General features: G+C 54.7%; 1 protein-coding gene and 1 long non-coding RNA gene across 5 annotated transcripts in view; both read right to left on the bottom strand.

The window, feature by feature from the left end:
- Positions 1-26,901, bottom strand: part of PRKCA (protein kinase C alpha) — a 292,204-nt gene that overhangs the window by 7,250 nt on the left and 258,053 nt on the right. For 2 of the 4 annotated variants that reach the window (XM_043905764.1, XM_043905761.1), the window contains 4 exons: positions 13,251-13,331; positions 9,554-9,661; positions 8,433-8,573; positions 1,417-1,464 (listed from right to left, as the gene is read on the bottom strand). In XM_043905764.1, coding sequence (XP_043761699.1) covers positions 1,417-1,464; positions 8,433-8,573; positions 9,554-9,661; positions 13,251-13,331 — 378 coding nt within the window. The remainder of the gene's footprint in view (positions 1-1,416; positions 1,465-8,432; positions 8,574-9,553; positions 9,662-13,250; positions 13,332-26,901) is intronic. The other 2 variants (XM_043905762.1, XM_043905763.1) reach the window with 1 other exon arrangement.
- LOC122695630 lies at positions 19,631-23,309 on the bottom strand. Its single transcript, XR_006341451.1, has 2 exons — positions 22,079-23,309; positions 19,631-21,952 (listed from the first exon to the last, which is right to left on the bottom strand). It is a non-coding gene; the product is annotated as an uncharacterized LOC122695630 (long non-coding RNA).

Here is a 26,901-nt window from a genome sequence, read left to right as displayed (position 1 = left end):
AGACGCCCACCCCCACATGCAGGGCCCACGCCAGACCATTCAGAATCCAGGCTCTTCAAGGAAGAAAAGATGGGAATTTTCTTCCCGAGACTCAATCAGGGGCCACACTTGATTCATCAGGAAAACCAACCAACAGCAACCAATCTCCGGACCCTCTGGGGCCCCCACGACTGGTCAGGACAAAGACGCAGTGTGGGTGCAGCGGTCAGTGTGGCCCCAGCCTGGCGTGTGTGCTGGACAGCCCCCTGGGCAGTCCTGAGCCCTGACAGCCTCTGTGTCCACAGCAGTGCGTCTGACACCCTGGGAAGGTGGGGGTTCAGGGGTGAAGTGCCCGGTGGTGGCTTCGGGCAGCGCACACGCTCCCCGCCCCCGCCCCCCGGAGAAGATGGGGAGTGAACACCCACCTCCCACGGCTGCCGTGAGGTCAGAGGAGCAGCTGAGGGACCCTGAGTTGGCAATCAGGTCTGACGCAGACCCAGGATGCCCCATGCATAGCGGGCACCCGGCGGGGACCAGACACGCGGCTAACTCGTGAGGGATGAATGAACTATTAATAATCCGCCTCCCGCCCAGCTCTGGCTTGATGACTGCCTGGTTCTCCGGACGCTCCTGTCCATTTGGTAAAATCATCGACGAGTGAAATGAATCAGGCAAGTCAGGCTGGCAGGAGTGCGACAATGTCGGGAGGGGGTTGCAGGGGCCTGGGATGCGCGCTCCCCTCCTGGAGCCCCCACGAAGCTCACAGGGCCGCGGGGAAGAGATGGCGCCTGCTCCTCGGACACTCAGCTGGGACCCCAACCTGCCGGGGCCAGCGACAACGCACAGCACACACGCCGGTCTCAAGCCTGCCCTTCACACCTGAGTGTCCTGGTGACAGAGAGATTAGACGCACGGGCACTGGCATGGGAATTAGGGTGAGTGTGAGTAGCTCCAAAACGCTGGGTTACACAGCAGAACGCCACACCAAACTCGGCACAGCGGGAGGGTGGACAGCGCAGTGAGGGGCGGACACTCCCTGCGGGCGGGGACCATCTGCTGAGGACCAGATGCAGCGTCGGCGCCTCGGGGGAGCTGTGCCCGCACCCCACGCCCCGGTCTGGGGAGCCGACCTGCACGGTGGTCCCAGCAGAGGGGGCGGGGGGCGCACCGCCCGCAGTGCGGCTCAGCTCCCTGCCTCTCCATTTAGTTAAGGAACCGGCGGAAGGAACGAGCGGGCGCCTCCCGGGTGGTCCTGTCCACACCAGAGAACTGTCGGTTCTTTGGTGAGGGGCTGGGACGCCCGGGCGTCTGCGCTTCCTCAGACCAGCATGCGGACGGCGGGGGCTCGGTGCACCGCCCAGGCAAGCGGGCGCACACGCCAGGATTAGGCAGTGCGGTTAGTTCATCGCATCACCCAAGGTTCCAAGAGGTGCTCACCGAAGGCCTGGACGCCCACTGAAGCCAGTGCATTTTGGTGCAGAAAGTCTGGAGGAGGAGAACGGACAGAGGAGGGTTTGGAAGAGAGTCAGTGCCCGTGCAGAGGAGCCACAGGGTCACGCGAGCCACGTGGGGCACCCCTGAGGTGGACCTCCGTGTGAAGGTTCACACACGCACGCAGCCTTTGGAAGCTTACAGAAGCGAGTGAGCAGCGGGCATGGTCTGTGCGGAGGGTGGTCTCGACCGTTCACCTTACATCCTTCCCTGCGGCTTGACTGCCTCTTTCCCCACACAGAGTTTGTATTTTAATGATAATTCCAAAAATTGGACTGGGGCCTCTTTCACCTCCTGCCAGCGTTCCCTGGAGACGGGCCCTGAGTCTCTGACAAAATTAAACATAACTCCTCTCACTTGCCCGCAGAGCCTCTTAGGGAAGGCCACTCCTGGTTAGGAGGTGGCTGATTTATGGGTAACTTTGCCCATAAATGGGGCTTCCCTGGTGGCTCAGATGGTAAAGAATCTGCATGCAATTCAGGAGACGCGGGTTCAGTCCCTGGGTCAGGAAGATCCCCTGGAGAAGGAAATGGCAACCCACTCCAGTATTCTTACCTGGAGAACCCCATGGACAGAGGAGCCTGGTGGGCTGCAGTCCGTGGGGTTGCAAAGAGTTGGACACGACTGAGCGACCGACACGTGAACACCCTGCCCGTAAACAGACACATGAAGGGGCGGGCTCCTGCCGGGTCAGGGCCTGTGAGTCCGAGGGCAGAGGCTCCAGCTTATCTCGGCCTGTGCTCTCTGGCATAAAAACACACATGCCTCCTGGTCTTTCTTTACACCAACAGCCAGCTTTACGGCGCTCCAGGCTGCTTCTCCAAGGAGGGCTGTTGTCCAGAGCAGCATCATGGGGGACCTTCCTCCAGACCACGGGATGGGTCACTCCCGCGGCCGGTGACCGCGGGTCTGCACTTTCCCGCCCTGCCCCACAGCTCCCTGGGCCTTGCAAGAGAGCTGCTTATTCATTTCAATAATTATTTTAAAAGTCTCATTTCTTCACATTTCTCTTTTGAGTAGAACAGCACTTGGGAGCATAATTACCAAAGAACAGGAAGACTTCTTGCCTCCAGTTAACCAAGAAGATGCCGTCTTGGCCGCGTTCCAGGCTTAAATCAACATCAGCAAATCACCTGTGGCAGACTCCAGTCCCTCAAGGTTAGTGTCCCTCTGCTGCCGGCAATGCTCCCAGAGCCTTGAGCATCTTGATTTTAATTAGCATCATTGCAGCTGGTCTCATGGAAAGGCCACGAGAAGGAACCACCTGCCACCAGGAGGGCTGATGAGACGCAGCCCAAGGCTCCCTCGGCACCGAGCACTGATTCAGCCTCTCCAGTCCTCCTGTTTCTACCTGGAGGGCGGCTGCTGCTCTGAGTAAGCACCTTCTTAGAGCAAAAGACTACAGCACCGTGAGATGCCCTTGAAAGTGACAGTGTAGTCGCTCAGTCGTGTCCGACTCTTTGCTGAACTGTAGCCCCCCAGGCTCCTCTGTCCGTGGGATTCTCCAGCAAGAATACTGGAGTGGGTCGCCATTCCCTTCTCCAGGGGATCTTCCAGACCCAGGGATCAAACCTGGGTCTCCTGCATTGCAGGCAGATTCTTATCGTCTGTGCCACCAGTGAAGTCTGAGAAGCCCTTGGTTCTAGGAAATACAGGTGGAATAATGTAGGTGTGAGCCTGTGGCATTCTCTCAAGTGACTCAGAAAAGAAAATACGTGTATGTGTGTCCTCAGCTTCCTGCCGTCACAGAGACGAAGAGGAAGAAAGACACGGGGGAGTGGTGGGATGTTAGCACTTAGGGAGTCTGGGGGAGGGGGTTCAGCAATCTCTGCAGCTCTTCTGCAAGTCTGAGGTTATGATTATTTCAAAATAAGTAAAAAATACGAAAAGAACACTGCACTAACTTGGATACTAAAACCATCACCAGACTAAACAAACTGCGGGCCCTGGGAGATAGAGGACTTTGAGGTGAATCTGACTGTACGTCTTACCAGTCCAGAGGAAAATTCTTTCCTGTTTTCCTTTAGATAAAATAATAGTAGTAATTTCTCAAGAAAGGCCACCTGATACAGACAGCCCTGTTTCTAAAGTTCTCTGCTCCCTGTCAATCCTGGGCGTATTTCTCAGCCTTCACTTTGTAAATTAATTTCTAATCACCATTTCAGTGCAGTGGATGCTTTTGGCCGACCCATGAACTAGCTATTCTATTCTGCTGGCAGATAGAATTCAAGAAGAGAAGCACCAATTAACTCTCCAATTAGGATATTCACATCAACTGTTATTTCTCGTGCGCAGGCTGAACAGAGATGTGAATGCTGTTCTCGGGCTTTTTAGTCACATGAATAACTGTTGTTAAGTCACTCAGTCTTGTCTTCTTTGTGACCCCCATGGACATGGGGCTTGCCAGGCTTCCATGTTCTTCACCATCTCCTGGAGCTTGCTCAAACTCAGGTCCATTGAGTCGTGAAGCCATCCAATAGTGAATAATAAATCAAGATAAAAGCCTACAAAATGCAAAGCGACAGTGGATCAGAGGCTCAGGCTCACATGTGCTTCTGAGGGCAGCTGCAGGGACGAAGACTCCTTTCTTCCTTTCATGTTTTCAGGAAAGACAGACAGACTGTGCTTTCCTCCTCCAGGGAGTTCTCGGGGTGCTGGCTAGGCAGGCGCTGCGCCATCCTCTCCTGATACCGCCTTGTTTATGGATGTCACAGGGATGCAGCCCAGACCCTCTCATTTCTCATTAGTAACTGGATGTCACAGGGATGCAGCCCAGACCCTCTCATTTCTCATTAGTAACCAGACATGAATCATTTCAGGGGCAGCGTCTTCTTTAAACTCAAAAAAGGGACCTTCTTAAATGGGGTCTTTGAGACACAGCCTCTTTCGATGACTCAGCTTTGTCTTTCAGATCATCAGGCAAAGCTGAGGTCCTTGCTTCGTTGTGTTTCCTTGAAGAGAAAACTGAAACTAGCTTATTTTGTACTTTTTTTTCCATAAAGGAAGCTACGTGGCTGCTTTTACTCCAGAAGAGAGCATGGCAGCACAGCGTCCGGTTTTCCTTCTGCTTTGGTTTTTCCAGATAAACCAGTACATGAGGGACAGCCTGTCTCCTGGAACAGCCTCTCCACCATCACACGGGGTCTCCCACCTTGGGGGTTTCAGGAGCAGGTGCACCCCTGAGCCTCCAGACTTGCCCCACCCCGGGGAAATGGCCGTGGTCACTCTTCTCCCTGCCCTCCTTCACGTGAGACCTGAGACAGAACCCAGGGCGTGCTGTACTGCAGAGCCTGCCCTTAATGCTGCCGAGAGGGTGAGTTCTGACGGAGCCTCCTGGGAGCCCAGGGCCATCCCGATGTGGATGGGGCAGTGGGATTCCACATCTTCCAGGCGCATCGGTGCAGCTTCAGGGATGTAGCTTTGGGAGGAAGGAAGACGCGCAGGGCCAGGACACCTGGAGACCCCGATCCCTCCAGGTGAGCTCCGTGGCGGCCCAGAGATAGAACATCTCAACTCTTCGAGGGACGTCAGTGATCCTGGAAAAAGCTTTCACCAGAGGGTCCAAAAAAATGTTAAAAAATTAAACCAAGATGAGCCTCCCAAGCTTACATGCACAAACTTGATCTCCAGCTGCACCCTGCAGATAATTGCGGGCACCTGAAGTCTTTCTGCTGGTATTTACAACAACCAAGACCGTGATTTCACGGGAGCCAGGTGCTAATAGCCCTTAATCCGATAAATCTCAGGGAAGTCGGTTCTCCAGTGCTTGCTATAAAGGCATCGAGCAGACTTCACCAAGACTGACATGCAAGGCAGCCGGGGCTTTAAATGCTGCTCCAAGCAGAGCTGTTCGCAGAGTTGGGCTCACTGCACAAGGCAAGGAAGAGCTGCAGGCAAAAATAAATTTGCCTGATATTTTCTTAGCAGCGAAAGTCAGGGTGGTGCTCCTGCAGCTCTCTCTGAAGTCACAACACTGCCCACCAGAGAATACTCAGCTCTGCGTTTTATCTATAAATGCCTCTGACCCTGTTGTTGGCTCTGGACGAGGGAACCACGTTTTCCACCAAGAAGGTGGGGAACCATGTCGCAGGGTAACGTCGGGGCCACCATGTCCCCTCTGCGGGCGCATGTCCGGCAGCCTCGACGGCACCGGGACCCGTGGAGCTTCCTGCAGGTGGGATCGGCGCTCCTGGGGCTGCTCCCGGTGCGGGAGGGCCCGTCCCCTGAGGCCAGGCCTCCTGCTGCTGCCCGTGGGCGCCTGCTGTCGGGATGACTGCCCGGGACCTTCCCTGCTGCCGCTCTTCGGCTTTGGGACAGAAAGTCCACTGTCCTGCTCCAGCCCGCACATGGGTCTGCCTCTCGCTCTTCTCTGTCTTCTCAGGCTTCATCCTCCTCTGCATCCACAGGTGCCGGCGCCCCGCACCAGGAGCTCCCACCAGCAGGCTCTGCCCCCCCGCCCCGGGCCCCGCCCCTCCAGGTTTGGGGCTCTGCCCCATGGTTCCTGCTTCTGTCCTGAGCTTGGGGCTGTTTCTTCACAGTCGGGGCAGCTGATCCACCCCCCCTTATTATTAATGCTCGGTTAAACATCAGCCAGGCAGCAGCAAGGCTCCAGGAATAAAGAAGTAAACACACCCTGATCACGGCTCAGCTGCCTGACTCCCCGTCCGGGGAGTTCTGTGGGCCTGGGGAGCGACCTGCCTTCTCAGCCGCCAGAGCAAGGACCCCATGTTTCCCCCAAGTCTGAGTTCGGGGCCACCGTAGCCATGAGTGGGAGGCTGTGCCAGGAAACGATTTCTTCTTAAGACGAGAACAGAGAGAAGAAGATGGATATTCTGGCTGACTTGGCTGCATGTCCTCTCTTTCTGGAACGTGACTGACAAGTAATTGCACTTTGCTCAACAGGCAAAGCAGGGTCAGCCCATTTCTCTACGTTGTTGCTGTGCAGAAACTAAGCTGTGAGTGGGATGCTGCTGTGGGCTTCCCAGGGGGCGCTAGTGGTAAAGAGCCTGCCCACCAGTGCAGGAGACCTAAGTGAGGCGGGTTCCATCCCTGGTGGGGAAGCTCCCCTGGAGAAGAGGATGGCAACCCAGTCCAACATTCTTGCCTGGAGAATCCCATGGACAGAGGAGCCTGGTGGGCTACAGTCCATGGGGTCGCAAAGAGTCAGACACGGCTGAAGTGACTTAGGACACAGCACAGGATACTCTGTATCAGTTCAGTTCAGGCACTCAGTCGTGTCCAACTCTTTGTGACCCCATGGACTGCAGCACGCCAGGCTCCCCTGTCCTTCACCATCTCCTGGAGTTTACTCAAACTCATGCCCATCGAGTCAGTGATGCCATCCAACCATCTCATCCTCTGTCGTCCCCTTCTCCTCCCGCCTTCAATCTTTCCCAGCATCAGGGTCTTTTACAATGAGTCAGTTCTTCACATCAGGTGGCTAAAGTATTGGAATTTCAGCTTCAGCATCAGTCCTTCCAATGAACACCCAGGACTGATCTCCTTTAGGATGGACTGGTTGGATCTCCTTGCAGTCCAAGGGACTCTCAAGAGTCTTCTCCAACACCACAGTCCAAAAGCATCAATTCTTTGGTGCTCAGCTTTCTTCACAGTCCAACTCTCACATCCATTCATGACCACTGGAAAAGCCATAGCCTTGACTAGACTGACCTTTGTTGGCAAAGTAATGTCTCTGCTTTTTAATATGCTGTCTAGGTTATGTACTGTTGTATACCTCTCATTATTTAACTTAAGTCCCCCCCCCAAAAAAAAGAAGCCTAAATAGACGGAAAAGGGGAGAGAGAGAATCCCTGACAGAATACTCCACCGAGCCTGCCTGCAGCACCCTTCATCACTGTCTTCATCCAACGCCCTCCTACACCAGGTTCTGCAACCTGGAGGCAGGATCTGCTCCCATGGGAGCTTCCTGACTCAGAGCTGGGACCGGCTACGGAGAAGCTGGGTGGCAGAGACACGAGGGCCCTACTAGAAATGATGACTCAGGAGGAAGTCAACTGACCCGGTTAATTTCAGCTTTTCTTTAGTTGGTGCTAAAAATATCTTGGAAAAATAAAATCTGTGGGCTCACCAGCAGAGTTTCATTCTTGGAGGAGAGGACACAAAAGCAGACTGGATGAGAAAGCTGCTGCTCTGAGAAGAAAGCCACAAGCCCCCTAGGGGGCACCTCGGCGCCCCGGGAGGGTCCCGGAGCAGGCTCGGGCGGCCCCTGTCAGAGGAGACAGATTCAGACCTCCTGATGCCGCCTGTGAGCTGGGCTACTCTCCGGTGCTCTGGGAGCCCCCCCATCTGAGTGAGATGGGGTGTGAAGATGCAGCCCTGTGTAACGAGGAAAGGTCCCCGGGCCAGAACACGGTAGCCACGTCCTGGTTCCACCACCTACCGGCTATGTGTCCTCGAGCAAGTGACTCAGCCTCTCTGTGCCTTAGTGTTCTCAACTGTAAACTGGGGACCACAGTCGCCACCTCACTGGGGTTATACAGACGAATTTGTAAATGAACAATGAACAGGGTTGAGGGGAGGTCATAGAGTAAGAATGTAAGTGAAGGGACCGTGCTGGAGATGGGGCGGACGCAGTCCTTGGGGCGGGGGCCTGGCCAGTGCGCGGACCATGCCCAGGCCCGCCAGTGGGCCGGCTGAGGCCTCCTCACGCTTTGGGGCCCCTGTCGGCTGAGGCCGAGTCCAGAGCGCTGCAGACAGCCTGGGGGTCCTGCCGAGGCCTGAGTGAGGGGCAGCTCCGGAGCAGGGGAGGGGGGCAAGGACGTCCAGTCCCCAGGCTGCCCTGCCCCGGTTCTCACGTCGTGTGGGGGGAGCTCTGCTGCCCACGGAGGGCGTGGGGGCCCCGGGCGCCCCCAGCGCTGCTCAGACCACAGGACTGAGGCCCGCTGGGCACTGCAGAAGCTGGGGGTCGCCGGCCCCAGGAGGAAGGGCATGTACTGACTCACCACTTTGGGCTTGAAGGGCGGCTGGATCTCACGGTTCTCCAGCTTCTCCCAGTCGATCCTCCGGAAGAAGGCGTGCTCCCGCACGTCCCGCTCGCCCTCGGGCCCGCAGCCCAGCCGCTTCCCCGGGTGCTTGGTCATCAGCTAGGGGCGGGGCAGAAAGAGGCGCTCACGTGGGACAGGGCAACACAGGGGCTGCTGTGGGCAGCCCCGGACTGTGTACCAAAACCCGCTGACAACCAAAAAAATTAAAAAGTGACGTGAGGTGATGGATGAGCCAAGTCAGCTGTGGGAGCCCTTCGCACTGTGCGTGTAGATAGGTCAGACCATCACACTTAGGCCTTAAACACGTGCCATTTTGTTTGTCAATTACAACAATACAACTGAAAAAAGAGAGAAACAAAAAGATCCACCGGAAAAACCCTGGGGGGGGCGGGAGGGACGGCCCGACGCCAGCGCCTGCCCGCCTGTGGCCCTGCCCCTGGCCCCCATGGCGGGGACCCCGGGCATCGTCTCAGGAGGCTGAGCGGTGCCAACTCACACACACAGCGTGGACACGTGTGGGCCTTTCTAGAGTGACTTTCGTGACCAGGAAACAGGGAGGCCATCTGGACCCACGGCCAAACACAAGACTTTGAACAGCGTCTGTATGTACTGTTTTAAGAGCGGCCACTCTGCATGTGCATTAAAGAGGCAGGCAAGGACGCCCCTGGTGGTCCAGTGGTTAAGACTCCGTGCTCCCAATGAGGGGGGCATGGGCTCGACCCCCGGTCAGGGGACTAGATCCCACATACTGCAACAAAGATCGAGGAGCCCGTCTGCCACAACTAAGACCCGGCACAGCCAAACAACTGCAGCTTCTGAAAGGCACACAGTCACTACACATGGTGTGTGCTCAAAGTGTCGCAGGCTAGCATCACACAGGGTGCTGTGTCCCGGGCATCACACGCCTGCTTGCTGCCTGGACCAAAATGCTCTGAACCCAAGACTCGTGGTTTGCAAAAGCAAATGCTGTCTGTCACAAGAAAGGCGCCGGGTTCACCTGAAACCTGGCGGCGTGGGTGCATGGCCCCCCCAGGATGCCTCTGAGAAGTGCCAGGAAGCATCTCTGGCCTGTGACTCACCCCTTTGCAGATGGACACGGCCTCCTTGGACAAGGACTTGGGGTACGAGACGTTGTGCTCCATGATGGACTGGAACAGCTCGTCTTCATCCTCGCCGTCGAACGGGGGCTGGTGTGGAAAAGAGGGGGAGGGGGCAACTTAGGCTGAGAGGCGCACCCCTTGGGGCCCGGAGATCCCGCTCAGCACCAGGGAACAGCCGGCTCCTTGCACACGCGGGCTGCAGACCTCGCGGGCTGATTACCTTTAATTAGGTTGGTGGTTGAGTGTGTTTCCCATTTTTTCCTCTGTCCCTTTAATTATCTTGCCCTGGGCAACCCCAAAAATTTTTAGGGAAAATGCTTTTGAGTAATGCTTCTAACAATTTGCAAATAAACTATAATTAATCCATTAACCTGTTCTTAATCTCTTCTGCTTCTGTTAGGTCCTCCTGCTTGTGTTTCTGTCCTTTATCGTGCCCATTTTTGCATAAAATGTTCCCTGGGTATCTCTGATTTTCTTGAAAAGATCTCTAGTCTTTCCCATTCTATTGTTTTCCTCTATTTCTTTGCATCATTCACTTACATAGGCTTTCTTATCTCTCCTTGGTATTCTTTGGAACTCTGCATTCAGTTGGGTATATCTTTCCCTCTCTCCTTTGTCTTTCAGTTCTCTTTTCTCAGCTATCTGTAAGGCCTGGGAAGGACTGAGGGCAGGAGAAGGAGGGGACAGAGGATGAGAAGGTTGGACGGCATCACTGACTCCATGGACGTGAGTCTGAGTGTTTTGGAGCCACTAGTTGTGGGAATCTTCAAGTCTGAGGCCTCGGGGGCCGGCCCAGGAGGAGCTCTCCGGGGAGGACGACCCAGGAGACCTGGGGATAGAGGGGGGACAGGGCGGCGGAGCGGGCGGCAGGGTGACCTAGCCTGAGGTCTGGGCAGGGGCCGTCTGCCCCGGCCAGAGATGACCAGCCCATCTCTCCTGTAACGCACGCCCTTGGAAACGGGTCCGGATGTTCCACCCCGAGCCGCGCGGCCATCACACACAAGTGTGAATCAGTGAAAGCGGCCTTGCTGTCTGGACTCCAGAGTCGGGTTGTTCATGTGGATCAGGGAGGGGGACTCAGCTTTCTGTGCCTTCGCGAACAGACGCCTCCTACGGGGCTGACAATTCAGCCACGTTTTACTGTCAAAGTTCGAAAGGGGAAACTAGCTGGATGGAGGCAAACTCAAGCTTTGCCAGCTGCCGTCTCACTGAAAAGGCTGCTGTGGAATTGGCTTTTCTGTGTTTACAAACTGAGGTATTTAATCTTAAAAGACTGTTTCCTTGAGGGAGAAAACCTAAATGAATAATACACAAACCCCTTTCTTAACACCAAGTCTTAACATCACTGAGAAAAAATGACCCAATATAGATAGAACCTCTTATCTCTTAATACTTAAAAGGCTGTGGTAGTGTCTCTGAGATGTATGATGTAATCAAAGCAGTAGAGGCCATGGGCTGGGGGTAGGGCCTCCCAGCCCAGCGGGAAACCAGCGGTCTCGTGCTGACCCCAGGCCTGGGGCCAGGTGCCCTCCTCATTCCACTCCAGCCACAACCCGGCTTCCTGCCGTCTCTCCAGCGTCACCGCACACTCGCGCCCCAGGGCCTGTGCTGGCTGTCTCTCAGCCTGGAGTGCTCGTGGACACCTGCACGTGGGCATCCTCTCCCTTCCTTGCGGTCCTAACTTCACCTTCTTCGTTAGGTCCTCCCTGGCCACCCTAGCTGACATTTCAACCTTCCCTCCTCCAAACCTGTATGTTCCTCCCCTCTTCTGACTTTATCGCTATTACAGTCAACCAACCACAGACAGAAAGTGAAACAAAAGTCCAAAACATTTTAAAAAGCAAAACTGGGGATTCTCTGGCCCCAGTGGTTAAGATGTGGTACTTTCACCACCAGCCCCGGGGTTTGATCCCTTTTGGGAAACTAAGATCCCACAAGCCATGCAGGATGGCCAAAAATAAATGAATAGAGAAAAAGGAAAACCTGAATTTGCCACATACCGGCAAACACTTACAGAGCATTGATACTGTATTTACAGCCACACACGTAGCACTTACACCGTGTCGGGAGTACTGACACAGACATGGTGTACAGTGAACAGAAGGACGTGCCCGGCCTGTGCAGACACTGCTCCGTCTACACCAGGACCTGTGCCTCCCAGGAACCCGGCTGTCTGTGGGGTCCAGGAACCAGTCCCAGCCGACGCCAAGCAGCAAACGCTCCTCATCTACGGTCTCTCTAGACTGCAGGCTTCCTGAAGGCCAGGGTGTGTGTGCTGCTCAGAACCTTCACCAGGCACATTTAATACATCCGCACTGAATGGATAATAAGTGAGTCGATGGAGGTGACTTGTCAGACAGGGTGACTCTTTCCCAAGAACAAAGATTCAGAGTCTTCTTTGGGGGCATTTATTTCCATTCTCTCCTACGAAGGCTCTTAGCTACTATGGAGGGCAAACTCCTTGGCACACTTGGGGGTTGAAGGGAAAGAGAAAGTCATTCAGTTGTGTCTGACTCTTTGTGACCCCATGGACTATAGAGTTCATGAGATTCTTTAGGCCAGAATACCGGGTGGGAAGCCTTTCCCTTCTCCAGGGGATCTTCCCAGCCCAGGGATCAAACCCAGGTCTCTCGCATTGCAGGCGGATTCTTTACCAGCTGAGCCACCAGGGAAGCCCCCTTGAGGGCTGAGAGGTCATCGGAAGCTGCCCGGGACAGAATCATCGGTAAGAACGGCTGAGACGTACCTCGTACCTGGGGCTCCCCAGCCCCGCAGCCCCACGCCGAGCTCGCGGCCAGCCCTCTGCCTCTCAGGGGCCATGGCCAGCACAGCACAGGCAGGAGAGATGCATGCGGGCTCCAGGCTGGCCCCTCAACACTCTGTCCCCCTCTCTCCACTGGCCAGGTGAGTAAGGGGGATGCAGCGGTGGAACCCGAGGCCCTAAAGACGGTGGAGCCACAGCCAGGAGCAGCATGGTCCGTGGATGACCACGGGCTGAGTTCCCCGCCCACAGGCCTGCCCCGAGACCCTGAGACGGACGTGCCCCTGGTGCTGCTAACCCACTGCGACTTGGGGGGTCGTCTGCCAACGGCGGCTCACGTCACGGCTGGTGACATGGACAGGAAGCTGCACCTTAGAAAGAAGGACTCGGGCAGCGGTGCCCTTGCTGATCTGACCTGGGCCACACGGCCGAGAGGAGCCTAAGCTTCCTTTTCTCAACTGGAGGTTCAGCCTCGCTGACTTCTGTGAAAATTACAATGAATTGCCAAGGGAGAGATAAGGGCAGACGGAGAAGCTATTAAAACACCTCTTCAGGTTTAACTAACATCTTCCTTTGACAATAACTCTGTCTCCGCACACGCAGCAGTGGGTGGTTTCTGAGAGAAACAAGCTGTGACCCTCACCCCGGCCCCGGGCTGAGACACGGAAACGCAACAGGCCGCTGCCTTCCCCAACGTGCAGGGGCTTCAGTGGGTGACGAGAAAGCTGCTCTGTCTGCACCCCAAGTCAACTGGGGTTTTATGATCAGAAGATGATCTTGGCACCATCGCTCCCGCTCTCACCAGGATCAGGGAAGTCCGACCGGAATCGGCTGTGTCCCACGACCTCGGCCCGACAGACCAGCAGCCGTCATGTCACGCGGCCACACACTAGCACGAGATGCGGCGAAACTCACCTGCCCGGCCAACATCTCGTACAACAGGACGCCATAGGCCCACCAGTCCACGGACTTCCCATACGGCTGATAGGCGATTATCTGTGAGAAGGCAAACACATCGACTGCGCTTAGTGACCGAACAGGGAAGGCAAGCACGCAGGCGTTTACACTCTGTTCTCCACACGAGGTGGCGATGACGCTTGTCGTTGGGTGTGAAGGGATCCTTCAGATCAGACACGCAGAGAACGAGAGCTCCGGACTCCCCTGGACTCCTCTTCCGAACCCACCTGGAGACAGACTGTGTTACAGAATTTTGCTGAAAATAATAAAGATGATGGTGACAAGGAGGAGGCAGAGGAAAGATAAAGGGAAAATTCCAGTTTCCCTGTGCTGCACAACAGGCCTGAGGGATCTGCTGAAGGGCTGACGTTTCGAAACGTCTTGAAAAGAGACGCAGAATATAATCAAATGTACGAGCTGGACCTTGTCTGAATCTTGATTCAAACCAAATGTTAAAAAAAAAATTAGTAAAACTGAAATGCAGCCTTGAGGATGGATGATGTGAGGGGATTGTTGCTAACACTGTTCCCTGGGATACAAAGTCTGAGGGTTAGTTACAGTGTCCTTCAGTTAGAAGTGAGTGTATGCATGGCCCACGTGCCTCAGAGATGTGTTTATGGGTGTAACATGACACGTGACATCTTAGATTTGGTTTAAATATTTTAGTAAAATGAAAGGACTGCCTGCAGCTGGCGATGCCTGGAGACCTTGTCCCCTGCTCACCCTCCACTCCCCGGAGACTCTCAGACGGCTCTAGGCCCCCTGCCCCACCCTGGGAAAGGAGGTAGTACTGACTCAGACTTCTAAGAGACACTGCCTCGCAGGTAGGCTGTGGGCCTGAACACACACGTTGCTGACTGTGGTCAGGCCCCAGAACTCAGGTGGAAGGTTCCGACTGGTGCTCAGTACAACCACCTGCTGTTCTGCAGACAAACTGGACTCTGGGGTGCCCTAGAGGACTCTGGGATGCCCTAGAGGACTCTGGGGTGCCCTAGCGGACTCTGGGATGCCCTAGAGGACTCTGGGGTGCCCTAGAGGACTTCAGGGTGCCCTAGCAGACTCCGGGGTGCCCTAGGCCATGTTCCCCCTACATCTAAGCAAATGTCCTGGGACATCAGCTAACTTCCTGCATGTCTGCCCACCCTGTTCCTTTAACATGTTACTATTTCTCGCCGGGGCATGAGAAGGACGCATCCCTGCCTCCGTGTGGGCGGGAACAGGGGGCGCATGTTCGAATGTGGAAGCTTTACAGCTCTTTCCTTGGCAAGACAAGGAGAGCCAGAGGGACCTGCAGAGAGGCCTTGGTTTCTCTTGAAGACTGCTCTTGCTTGAAAACTCAGAAAGTACAAACATGAAAAGCACAAAAAACCCTACCAAAATGTGTCCTAGTTTACTCCCTAATGACCTGAAATGCTGGACTCCTACCAGTTCCCGATGGCCTGACCTGAGCGAGTGGAGGAACCACAGACCCTGTCTGGGAAAGGAAGGCCCGCTCGCCTAGCTCCTACAGTGTCAGAGACAGTGCACTCCGTGTGCGGCCCAGGGAGCCAGAAACGACTGCCATGCTCAGATTTTAGGGCACAGAACTGAGATGCACGACGCTTACGAAACTTGCCTGAAACCAAACAGATAGTAAGTGGTGCTTTGAATATTGACATATGTGTTTTAAAACTACAGTTTATGGCTTTCAAATACATGGAGCCACTCACACTGGGATTAATAAAATATGAATCAAAGGGCTCTGAGGATTAGTTTAACGAGATTCAAAATCATCATTCTAGCTGTCGTAACTGTATTTCAAAAGCCCTTGAGTAAAATTTGTTCTTGTAACTATATTAAAGCGAGGCCCTGCAATCTGTGCTCATTAATCAGTGTTTTAGTGTTTTTTTTTTAAAGAATTTTTAATAGAAGGGTAGTTGATTTACAATATTGTGTTAGCTTCAGGTATACTTTGTATACCTTTGTATATACTTCAGGTATATTTTGTATATAATATACAAAGTTATTCTGTTATATAACATGCACGCATTTGTGCTCAGTCACTTCAGTCGTGTCCGGCTCTTTTGTGACCCCATGGACTGTATCCCGCCAGGCTCCTCTGTCCATGGGATTCTCCAGGCAAGAACACTGGTGTGGGTTGCCATGCTCTCCTCCAGGGGATCTTCCTGACCCAGAGATCAAACGGCGGATTTTTAACCACCTGAGCCACCGGGAAGACTATATATATATATATACACATATATATATACACACACACATACACACATATATATATATATTTTTTAATTCTTTTCTATTGTAGGTTATTATAGGATATTGAATATAGCTCTCTGAGCTGTATAGTAAAACTGCTGTTTATCTATTTCAGTTTGTTTATTCTGAACACAGGCTGTGCAGAGGCCCCGTGCTGCTCTGTGACCCACGAGGCTGAAGTGCGGCCCGGGTGGGGGACCAGCTTTACCTCGGACTCCACTCCCACACACATCCGAGCATCTCACCACCCAGGCCCGTCTGCTCTGGGGCTGGAAGGCACCCCCAGAGTTCAGGGAACTGTCAGAAGTCAAGGGTGCGGAACCCTGACTCTGGCCAGAAGGACCCACACACCCTAAAGGCCACCTGAAGCTTCTGGTGCTGTTTGTTCTGACTCTTGTATCGACGTGCTCCTCGCGGTCCAGGGCCACAGAGTTAAGCTCTCCTGACCGGTGCTGAGAGCCCCGCTGCGTCCTCCGAGGCGACCGCCTTGGTCAGCCCCTGGAGCCCTGCTCGGAGCGCACAAGGCCGCTCTGAACCCCACAGCACCTGCGGGGTGCTGTGTAACAGGACGGCCTTAGGGGTTAGCGGGAGCATTTCCTCCTTGGGACCCTGAGAGTCCATCACCCTGGCTTGTGCCCTGGATGGGATGAGACAGCTCTAAGATCTGAGCTGCCAGGGAGGTGGTGACCTCAGCGCCGCTCATCCTCGTTTAGCAAGAAGCAGACTTTGCCCCCAGTGAGCTGCTATTAACAAACATCTCCACCTCGCTGCAAAGGCGAACCTGCTAGAGAAGGAGTCCACGAGAGTCTGAGCACGTAGAAGCACAGGTTTAGGGTGCTGGCTCCCCGCCCCGTGAGCCGGGGAGACCCGCATTGCCCCCCTGAGCAGCCACTCAGCCACGTGCGGCTCCGAGCCTCTGAGAAGCAGCAGTGCAAACGGAGATGCGCTCTGGGTGCAAAACCCCCAAGTGCAGAATACCCCGTGGAGAGCCGTCCACTTTGGATATACTGGGTTAAATAAGATATGTTAGAACTAACTTCCCCCCTTTCTTTTTTCAGACACATGGCTGCTTGAAGGCAGTCCTGGCTTGCATTTCACTCCTCCTGGACAGGGCTGGTCCAGACCATCTGAGTCCTACCGGTCCTTCCATCCAGTGGGGTGCCCCGGCTCCCACCCGCCCAGGAAGCCAGCTTTGGGCCGAGGCCATGGCTCAGGGACTGCAGCGTGGGCGGGAGGCTGCCTTCGGTCTGTCCCCAAAGGGGATGGGCGCAGGGTCTCTGGCACTGGGAGCACAGGCCAGCCCGGGAGATGCCCGGTGCCCTGCGGATGCTCCAGCGAGGGGCTGCCCCGGCAACACAGTTCCCATCACAGGAACCTCACGAGAGGAGAGGCAGGCTCGCAGGAAGGCTGGAGTCAGTGACCTCTCAGTGGCACATGGGAGGCAGAGGTGGGCCCCAGGGCCCTGTCACCAGCTCCACGGCTGTCTGTCATCATGACCATTACTATAGCCCCTCAAGCCACGTGTTTAGGGGCATTAGGATGTTGCCAACGGCTGCCTGTCTTGTAAACGGGGTATAAACGGCTTTCTGCCAGCCTGGGCGCAGGACCAGGGAGACAGGGGCTGGGGGGCGGGGCGGGCAGCCCTGGTCTCCTAGGAGGCCACAGGCCAGCGGCAGCTGGAAGGATGTTGCTCCAGGACCACTCACCCCTCTGTCCTGGGCCGGGGCCACACAACCTGCCTGAAGCGGACGGGGCTTCGTGGAATCGGGGGCAGCGTGTGCAGCTTCAGCTGCAGCTGAGAGCAGCAACAATCAGGACTTTCACCAAGGGCCAGGGTGTCCTCTCCGTCGGTACACAGAGCCCTTGCGAGACCCCGGCAGTAGGAGCAGTCCATTTCAAAGATGAAGGAGGAGGTACAGAGAAGTTAAGTAGCTTAATTCAGCCTTGGGCTGAACAGCCAGTCAGGGGCAAAGCTGGGACTTGAACCCGGGATGTCCGGCCTTGGCCTCCACGATCTGGACCACAGTGGTGGTGCCGTCGTTACAGCCGATGAACCTGCAGCCATACCTCGTCATCCCCTGAGCCCAGGTTTACCTCAGGGCTCACTTTTGGCCTGGGGTCCTATGGGTTTTTGAAAATGTACCATGACATGTGCCATTATTGTACACGAGAGTCTCCGCGTCCTCAGACCCCTCTGTGCCCTGTCCCCACTCCCCGGACCACGGCAATGACTAGTCTTTTTCATGGTCCTCCTAGCTTTGCCTCTTCCAGACGCTTAGAGCTGAGCACACACAGTGAGCAGTGTTTTCAGGCTGGCTTCTTTCACTTAGTCGTATGTACTGAGGCTCTCCCAGGTTTTTTCAGGGCTTGAGGGCTCCTCTCTTTAGTGTTGGATAATACTCCACCACTCAGACGCGCCACAGTTTATTTACTCGCTCACCTGCGGGAGGATGTCTCGCCAGCACCCAGGGTTTGGTTGCTACGACTAAAGCTGCTGTAAGCACGTGCGTGCGGGCTTTTGTGCAGACGTATGTTTTCAGTTCATCTGGGTAAACACTTAGGAGCAAGAAGCCAGGATCATACGGTGAAGACTATGTTTAGCTTTGTAAGAAAATACCAAACTGTCTTCCACAGGGGCTGTGCTAATTCTGAAGGAGGCACACGTGAAATTCTAAATAAACCACCAGACTTCTGATCTGGTGGGAAGACCCCGCCCCACACGCACACCTGGTGTGTCCGGTTCTGGAATGTGCTTCAGCAGGTTGTCACTGGTCCTCGGATGAGGCGTGAGGAGCACAGCGTTACCCGGGGAGAAAGCACCCCCATTTCCAGGCTCTGTGGAAAAGCTCTAAGCTCTCACTTTAGCCAATCTCTCTCCAGCTCCTCTGTAACATTGCTCGTCAAGGGATAAGGCAGGAAGCTGACCACGGAACAACCAGGGCTGGAAGAACACCATCCCAGTTGCCCTGGGTCCCCCAGCCTCTTCAGCCCCATGCCAAACTAACTTCCATGTTTCCTGTTGCATCAGAAGAACGGGACATCTTCAGATTCTTTCTGTTCACCCAACATGAAATTTCCAAGAACCTTCTTACAGCTAAATACATGAGGAATGTGATACAGTAACAGAGACTGAGTTTTAATCCCACCTAAGCCACCTTGCACCGGATGCATCTCCCGTATCCATGGGGGTGGCCAGGGCCTGGTGGGCTTGGGAGCAGGGACACGGAGCCGGTGGGGAAGACCCAGGGCTCCACCCTGGGAGGGATTCTCAGAACGGGTGGCGGGTCCCTCTGGCCCTGCGGACCCCAGCCCTGTAAGGACTCCAGCTAAGGAGGCCCAGGAGGGCGCTGTGAGGGTGGGGACGGTCTACCTTGGCCTGCACACAGCTCAAATCCAGCGAGCCCTCTGCAGCCTGGGAGCCCAGTGTTGCTTAAATGCAAATGGAAAAATGTTAAAAAGATGATCAGTCTTTTGAGCCTTTTGGCAGGAACAGTTGCTCAAATTGACAAAATCTAAAATTTAGATGAAGGCAAAGCCTAAAACATTTTCTCTCTAGCTCTTAGCAGAAAATGCTTGCTGATCCCAGCTGGGTAACCAGAGCGGGGCCCTCCTGCCTGGGTCCTGGAGCCTTTGAGACCTGCTCCCTTTAGGGAGCGTGCTGAGGGTTCTCCAACACGGAGCCCAGCTGTGCAGGGGACTCCCCCTACCCCCCCATCCTGGATGGCCTCTGCGGGGGGACAGGCCTCACCTCCACCAGAATCTAGCTTACGCGCCTCCCCTGGATGCAGAGCTGCCTGTGGACGTGCTCTGACCTAGAGAACGTGGTGGGCGTGACACAGCGCCTGGGTTCTAGGTGCAGCTTAAGGGGCCTCAGTGAGGTGCTCTGAAGCTCTGAATGAGCCACTGAAGAAGGAGAAATCTCACGCAGGGCAGACCACACAGAGGAGGACCCGGGGGGCCTCGGCCAAGAGCCAGAGCCCGGGGCCCCCGTGGACCCTCCAGAGTCCAGTGGGCCAAGCTGGCCGGCACAGCCCTGCTGAGTCCTGACTCGAAGAATCCCAGTGCTAACTCAGTTCTAGTTTTAAGCCCTTATGTCTTGGGGTGGTTACACAGCATCAGATCATTGAAAAAACTGTCAAATAAGAGACACAACTGTATGAAGCCCTTCTCGAAGGCGAGCCAGGTTTATTACGGGCAAAACCTCATCCTCAAAGTCACGCTTTGAAAACGGCACTGTGACGATTCCCATTTTATAGACGTCACCCCGAGTTCTTAAAAGAGCAGAGCTATAGCCAGAGTTGACTCAATGATGATAAAGAAAAAGTCACAAAATCAAACAGAACTCTTCCCTTCTCAGAAACATCCTGTCTGTGTGGGGCTATGAGACAGCCGCGCTGAATCAATCCAGAATCAACGTGTGGCCATCAGCTTCTGACCTCGTGAGGGGCTCTCGGGCTCGGCCGCCGCGGCCTGGTCACTGGTCTCCCTCGAGGGTGATAGGTGGGGGGCTGACTCACTGCTTGGCGCCCCCATTGGACCCCTATCCCCAACTATCTCAGGCCTCCTCTGCCGAGTACGGAGCAGTTCACAATGCTCCTGGCGCGTCTGAACAAGATGACCACTCATGCAGAGACAGAACGAACTGGGCGTTAGGAACACATTTTGTGCCTGTGAGACCTTTATCAGCCAGAATAGAGGATTTTTTAGAGTTTCACAGTCTGGTGAGTCTGCACAGATGAGTGCGGTAAACGAGCAAGGGTACACTGAGGCGTGAAGACCACAGGCTGGCCCTTCTGGGCGGCGCCCTGGAGCCTGCCCTGCCACCTGCGGTCTGCCAGCCCCCACTGGGCACCACTCCTTTTCCTTGTCTGCAGAACAGGCAGCACGCCTCTCACCCGCAGGACTGTCGTCAGAATGAAACCAGGGGGCGGGTTCAGGAGTGTGGTCCACTATCCGCAATGAGAACACTGCAGGCCATCTCTGCCCAGACGCCTGCCTGCTCCTCCCCATGGCCCAGGTCAGTTTTGCAACAAAAGGAATTCAGTTATTTTGGCCCCATTTTTAAAAGATTTAAACAAATCTTCAACAGAAGGGCCAATGAGCACAGCCACAGAATGCCCGGAGTCACGATGCGTCAGCGCATCCGGCTCGGGGGACACGGCTGGGTGTGGACCGGGGCGGGCGTCCATCCCCGGGTGGCCTCCCGCCGGGACGGCGGCCTCTGTGGGGGGAGCTGAGGAGCCCCGGTGCAGAGCCCAGGTCGGCCGAGGACTTGAGGCCACCGGGAAATAAACGAACCTCTGCCCCTGTGGTTCATCATCTGGAAAATAGGGCCAACAGCACCGAGTTTGCAGATTAAACACACTGACGTCAATGAGGTCAATGCGTCTCCACTCAGCAGGGCACCCATCCAGGGGTGGCTGATCCACAAGGAGCTGGTCTTCTCTGGGGCAGCATGGAAGTGGGAGGGGAGGGCGGGGAGGGGGAGGGGAGGAGCGTGGGAGGGGGAGGGGAGGGCGCGTGGGAGGGGGAGGGGGAGCGTGGGAGGGGGAGGGGTGGCGAGGGAGGAAAGGGCTGGACCTTCTGAGGGACATCACAGGAGGGGGCCCAAGGCTCCAGAGAACTGGTAAACCCATTCAGCTATGATGCCAGGAAAACCATGAGACAAAGAACCGCGGGCGGACGATAGAATACACAAGGTAATATAAGCAACATCACTCCTGTAAAGATCTGAGACAAGCCATACAGTTTAAGGAAGACCCCCTCCCTTCCACAGCGCCTGGCCCGGGCTCTTTAGCTGCTCCTCTGGAGGCAGGCAGCTGCTTCATTGTCTCCCACGAGGCTGGAGTCGCTGAACCGTGACCCAACACGGAGGGAAATCGGCCTTTGATGGAAAGAAGCGCCTTCCTGTTTATCGTTCTCTTTCTTAATCAAGGGCTTTCTCCGAGGCCGCGCCCAGGCTGGTGTGGGGTCTGCGCTCACAAGCCCGACCTCAGAGGAGCCGCTGCACCCCTCACTGGCTTCTATCTCTTCTCCCCGTTGCTTCTCATCTGGCAGGCGCTAATTTACCGCCTGGCTGCCCGCCTGTGTGCACCAAATGAGGCCCTTGTTCATTTGCCTTTCAGATCCTCTTGTATTCGCTCCTTCACTCTGCGACCTATTCCCAGAGACCAGGAGGCATCTCCAGGGAGGAGGGTATTCTGGCCTCTTGGGCCATCTGGGTTCCTGGGCTGACTTACCCTCCACCTTCAGACCCTCGGGGGTCCCCTGTCATGGATGAGGGGAACCGCGAGGCCACCGTCCCTGCTCTGTTCGCTGTCAACACCCCACACCCGTCCTGCTGGCCACGGCAGCTCCAGACTCCCAGGTAGGGCTAGGGACTCCTCAGTGAACAGCGGCCAAGGGTCCTGCAGAATGAGCTCAGTTGGAGACAAAGAAATAAGTAACAACGTGAGGACGTGATGTGGTCCATCAGAGGGTGACGTGTGCCACTGAAGGGACCAGGGATGGGGCGGGGGAGGCAGGTTTGCTACCTGGACCAGGGTGGCAGGGAAAGGCGACGTCCAGCAGGTGACATCTGAGCTAAGCGAAGGCCGGCCCAGGTGGAGGAGGGAGAGGAGAATCAGACGTATTTTACATAAAAACGGAGACTTCCGGCAGTGCAGGGCTGAAATGAGAGTCCAGGCCCCCAGGACGGGTCTGCAGCTCCGGGGCCCCATCCGGCCCCCAGCGCCGGCTGACGGGCGTGCATATCCGCTTCTGGGCAGCCGGCGGGCGCCGGGGGCGGGTATGCCTGCAGGCTTCTCCTCTCAGGAGTGTCCCGGGCTGGAGGCCCCTCTGTCGTCGCCCAGGGGAACACGGGATCCTCCGCGGCTCTGAGCTCTCCCGGGCGGCAGCGGCCCACGTCGAACCGCTTCCGCGTCCGCTTCCGCCCCTCGGGCAGCCCCGCCCCCACGGGCCGCGAGCCGGGAGAATGCCCGAGGGGAGGGGCTCCGAGCTGCAGGCGCCGCCTGGCTTCTGGCGGGGGCGGGGTCTGCCGCTGGGCACCATCCTGACTCACTGCCTTAGAGACGAAAGGGTCCGGTCGTGACTGAGCCCCTCAGACATTCCAGAAGCCGTGGTCCGTATCACTCACGGCCCTTTCCCTCGGGGCGTTTCCTTCTCTCTCTGGAGATGGAGCAGTTCGTGCAGAGGACACACAGGCTTTGTGCTCGGGGTCTCGGCTCCAAATCCCACCCCTGCTTCCCCTGAGTCGTGTGTCAAGTGTGACAGGCAAAAGCTGTGTTCCGAGGGCTTGGTCCTCAGTGGAGGGTCCCTGCGTCGTGGGTGACGCCCTCTGAGTGGGGAATACACGCCCTGCCCCACCAGGCTGTGAGGAAGGGTTCTGCGGGGTGCACGTTCCAGAGGCTTCGCCCCCACTGCAGCCCGGGGCCGCAGACTCTGCCTCGCTCTCTCCCGGGCCAGAGCTGCCGGCAGGTCCTTGACTCTGACTGGATCTCGCACGCCAGGATAGCTGACTTTCAGGTGGGGGATGAGGTCCAGATGAGGCCTCGGGGATTCTCTAGCTGACCTCGAAGTGTCCTTTCTACGTCAGAACAGAGAGTCCCCTTAACATCAGCTTCAGGAACTAGTTTTGTGAGGCGAGAGTAGGCCTTCCTACTTGGTAAGATTATCAGGCCACCGGGATACAACCAATTAGCTTTTGCTTAACACTGACCGCTGTTTGCCAATTAGGACCAATTAGCTTTCACTTAATACTGACCACTGTTTGCCAATTAGGAAATTAGGAACCGGGCGGAACCCCCCAGGAAAGTCCCGCGCGCGCGAGTTTTGACCAATGAAATTGCTTTGCAAACGTGTAACCAATCCGCTTCTCACCCTATAAATTTGTGTAACAGCTTGGGCTGGGGGCTCTCTGACCTGCACCACTGCGTTGGATGCGGCAGAGGGCCCTGGCTCGAGTCAGTAATAAACTTCCCCCTTTTGCCAGTTGCATTGTCTTGGAGGCCTTCTCTCTTCCCGCTCGGGTATTCGGACATCGGGCATAACAGTTTCTGATTTGGGTCCCTTTCGTGGGTGTCCATCTCGGCTGCAAATGTGTGTTAGTGACATTTTCAGCCCTTGTTCATCTTCACTGGTTAAGGAGATGTTACAAAAACCACTTCAAGGTTTTTGAACAGTCTCAAATATTTAAGCCTCCGCTTTGCCTGTTAAGGAAAATGCCACCTAAGATAATCACTTGGCCTTTGCCTGACAGGAAGGTTTACACAGAGGACAGGATTATTTTCACCTCTGAGCAATTCACAGACTTTGAACCTAGATGGTCTTTTCTATACCCTGCAGTGATTCCTTGAGCGAAATATTCCAAGTCCTGGACACACATGAAGAAAATGCTAGCAAAAGGCACAACACCTGCAGTCACTCCTGAGAGAGCTGCCTACGGAGGGCCGCTTACTCCTCAATGGGAGTCACGTGGAATCTGGGTGTAGATCTGGTTCCCTCTGTGTCACCTCTTCTACCGTAAATGGGGAGCACTTCCCGGGGAAGGCTCCACAGCAGGCCTGTGGGATGCTCTCCCGTGGTGGAGAAAGCTGGAGCCACGGGCAGCAGCTGGACTCCAGCAGTTTTTAGTAATGTCACCTCAGACCATCCCTTACCACCTTGGTCACCTCGTCTGAGATACGGGCCTGGGGTTCTGTTTCTCTGTGGGATTTGTCACGAGGAGAAGGAGAGAAGGGCCCGGCACGCAGGGGACACTGCAGAAACGGTGGGCTGCCCTTTATCATTGCTTGCATAGTGGGAACAATGAGAGGAATGAAGGCTGACAGGACCTGAGGGAATCTGGGGCCAGACATGTGATCCTGGGTGTAGTAAGGGGCCCCGAGTTGCTTTTCCACAAATCCCTCTCTGACAGCTTGTTCCCAGCATCCTTTTCTTTGACAGATGTTCCCAGGATCCTTTTCTCCAAGGGGTGTTCCCAGCCTCTCTATCTCTCTTAAATAATTTTCCCAGGGTCCCTCTCTGACACCCTGTTCCAAGCATCCCTCCCACTGAAAGTATTTCCAGAATTCCCCTCTCTGATGGATGTTCCCAGCATCCCTCTCTCTGATGTCATGCTCCCAGAATTCCTCTCTCTGACGTCACATTCCCACCATCCCTCTGATGTCACATTCCCAGAATTCCCCTCTCTCATGGATGTTCCCAGCATCCCTCTTTCTGAAGCCATGCTCCCAGAATTCCTCTCTCTGATGTCACATTCCCAGTATTCCGCAAAATTCCTCTCTCTGATGGATGTTCCCAGCATCCCTCTCTCTGATGGATGTTTCTAGCATCCCTCTCTCTGACAGCATGTCCTCAAGTTCTGAGCATGACATGGCCAGCCCCATACAGGTGTGATCTCTTAAATGGCAATCAATATTGGTTCAAAGTGTCTTTTCCACGTCAACCTAGTCTCTGCTGTCCCAAGTAAGTGAGCAGGAAGACAGCAGTGGTCAGGGTCTTCTAGGAGAGTCTTCTAGAAGGCTGCAGGAGGCTTACAATCCAGTGTGAGTCAAGTGAACAAAATCAACACCAGGAGCAACAACTCTCCAAGTTACAGACAACCTCATGAGGTGGACATTATCACGCCCCTTTACAGGTGGAGACTAAAGCCTGGGGTGTTTGAGTAACTTGACTAAGTGGGACAAGCAGTGTTCCAAAATAATGACTGTGGTTCTAGAAGGTGCTCAGAGGAAAAAGCCAATCTGAAAAGGTGATACTGTATGACTCCATCCTATAACATTCTTGAATTGACAATATTATGCAACAGAAAACAGATGAGTGGTTGCTGGGGGTCAGGGGTGGGTGGGGTGCAGGAAGTGGGTGGGTGTGGTTATGAAAGGACCAAAGGGGGGCTGCTGTGGTGGCCAGTCAATCTGTACCTGGACAAGGTGCTGGAGATGTCAGCTGACACATGGTCAAGCTGCACAGCGCTATATAAACACACACAGCGAAGAGGGCAAGTTTACAAAAAGGCTCAGAGTTACCACGATACGTTAGTATATGTTCAGGAGGAGGAAGGAGGTATCATCTAGTGAGAGGCGGTCGGCTGAACCATGCTCCCTTCCCTCAGAGATCCTAGCCCCCAGAATCTGTAAACACGCTACTTCCACTTAGTAAAAGAAATTTTGCAGCTGTGGATATTATAGATTCTGAGATGGGAAGATGACTCTGGAGTATATGGGTGAAGCCCATGAAAGCCCAACAGTCCTGATGAGAGGGAGGCTGGAGGGTTGGGGCTGGAAGAGACAGAGAGAGATTGCGAGATGTGATGCTGTCAGCACAGACTGCGGAGGAGGGAACCAGGAGTCAAAGACCTGCTCGGAGGCTAGAAAAGGAGACAGAGTCACCCTGGAGCTGCTGCAGGGACGGTCATTCCACAGTAACCCAATGAGACTGAATTTTGACTCCTGACCTCCAGAGCTATAAGAGAAAAAGATTTGTATTGCTGGAATCCACTAAGCTGGTAGTGAGACAGCAGCTATATGAAATTAATACAATAAGGAACCTTGGGAAAAAGGCAACAAACTTCAATTATTTGGGCGATTTCCTCTATGTGGAATGCTCTCATCCCTGGCGATATCAGATGGCTGAGGCATTACTGAACATGAGAAGCTATTTGTTTGATCAGCAGAGACCTGGTCTTGACAGAGATGAAGCTCAAAGCCACCTTGATTCCTTAAACTGCTGCCATCAAGCTTTGGCAGCATCTGGTGGGTGGTACTTGGAGCTGGCGCAGCTCACAATCACAGCCTGTTTAATCCATGTCAGCCAGGAGAAGCCTCCAGAATAAATACTGCATCCCGAGGGCATATTTTTTCTGTACCATCTCTTTATCCTTCATATTTGAAAAATATTTAAACTCGCGATATACTTGGAGAAACTAAGGTGTGAGTTCTTTGCAGGTAAAGAGGTTAGGTAGGTTAAGGATCAAGAGAATAATTGGACATGTAATTCAGAATTTAAGTTTTTAAGTAAATATTCTAAGCCTGTTTCTACATGAGGAATATAACAAGCAAAAAAAAAAAAAAAAAAAGCCCTTGACAAAGGAATAAAAGTTAGCTTCCGTTTGGGAATAATGGCTGTAACAGAGGGTTCCAGGTACAAACACTGTACCCGGCCTCTTTAGTTCTCAGAGCAACTCTTCAGGGAACGCAGTGTTGTCCCTGACTTGCCACTGCAGAAATAGGCTCGGAGGGGTTAGGTAGCTTGCTTGCACTCCCACAGCCTGTAAATAATAAAGTCTGGATTGGCGCTTACATTGGTCAGATCTCCAAGCTCATGTCTTGCTCTCGCTACCGCCTCAGAGATAAACGCG

The sequence above is a fragment of the Cervus elaphus genome, chromosome 5 (assembly GCF_910594005.1).
Source record: "Cervus elaphus chromosome 5, mCerEla1.1, whole genome shotgun sequence".
Classification (NCBI taxonomy): domain Eukaryota; kingdom Metazoa; phylum Chordata; class Mammalia; order Artiodactyla; family Cervidae; genus Cervus; species Cervus elaphus.
This window is presented reverse-complemented; position numbering and strand designations above follow the sequence as displayed.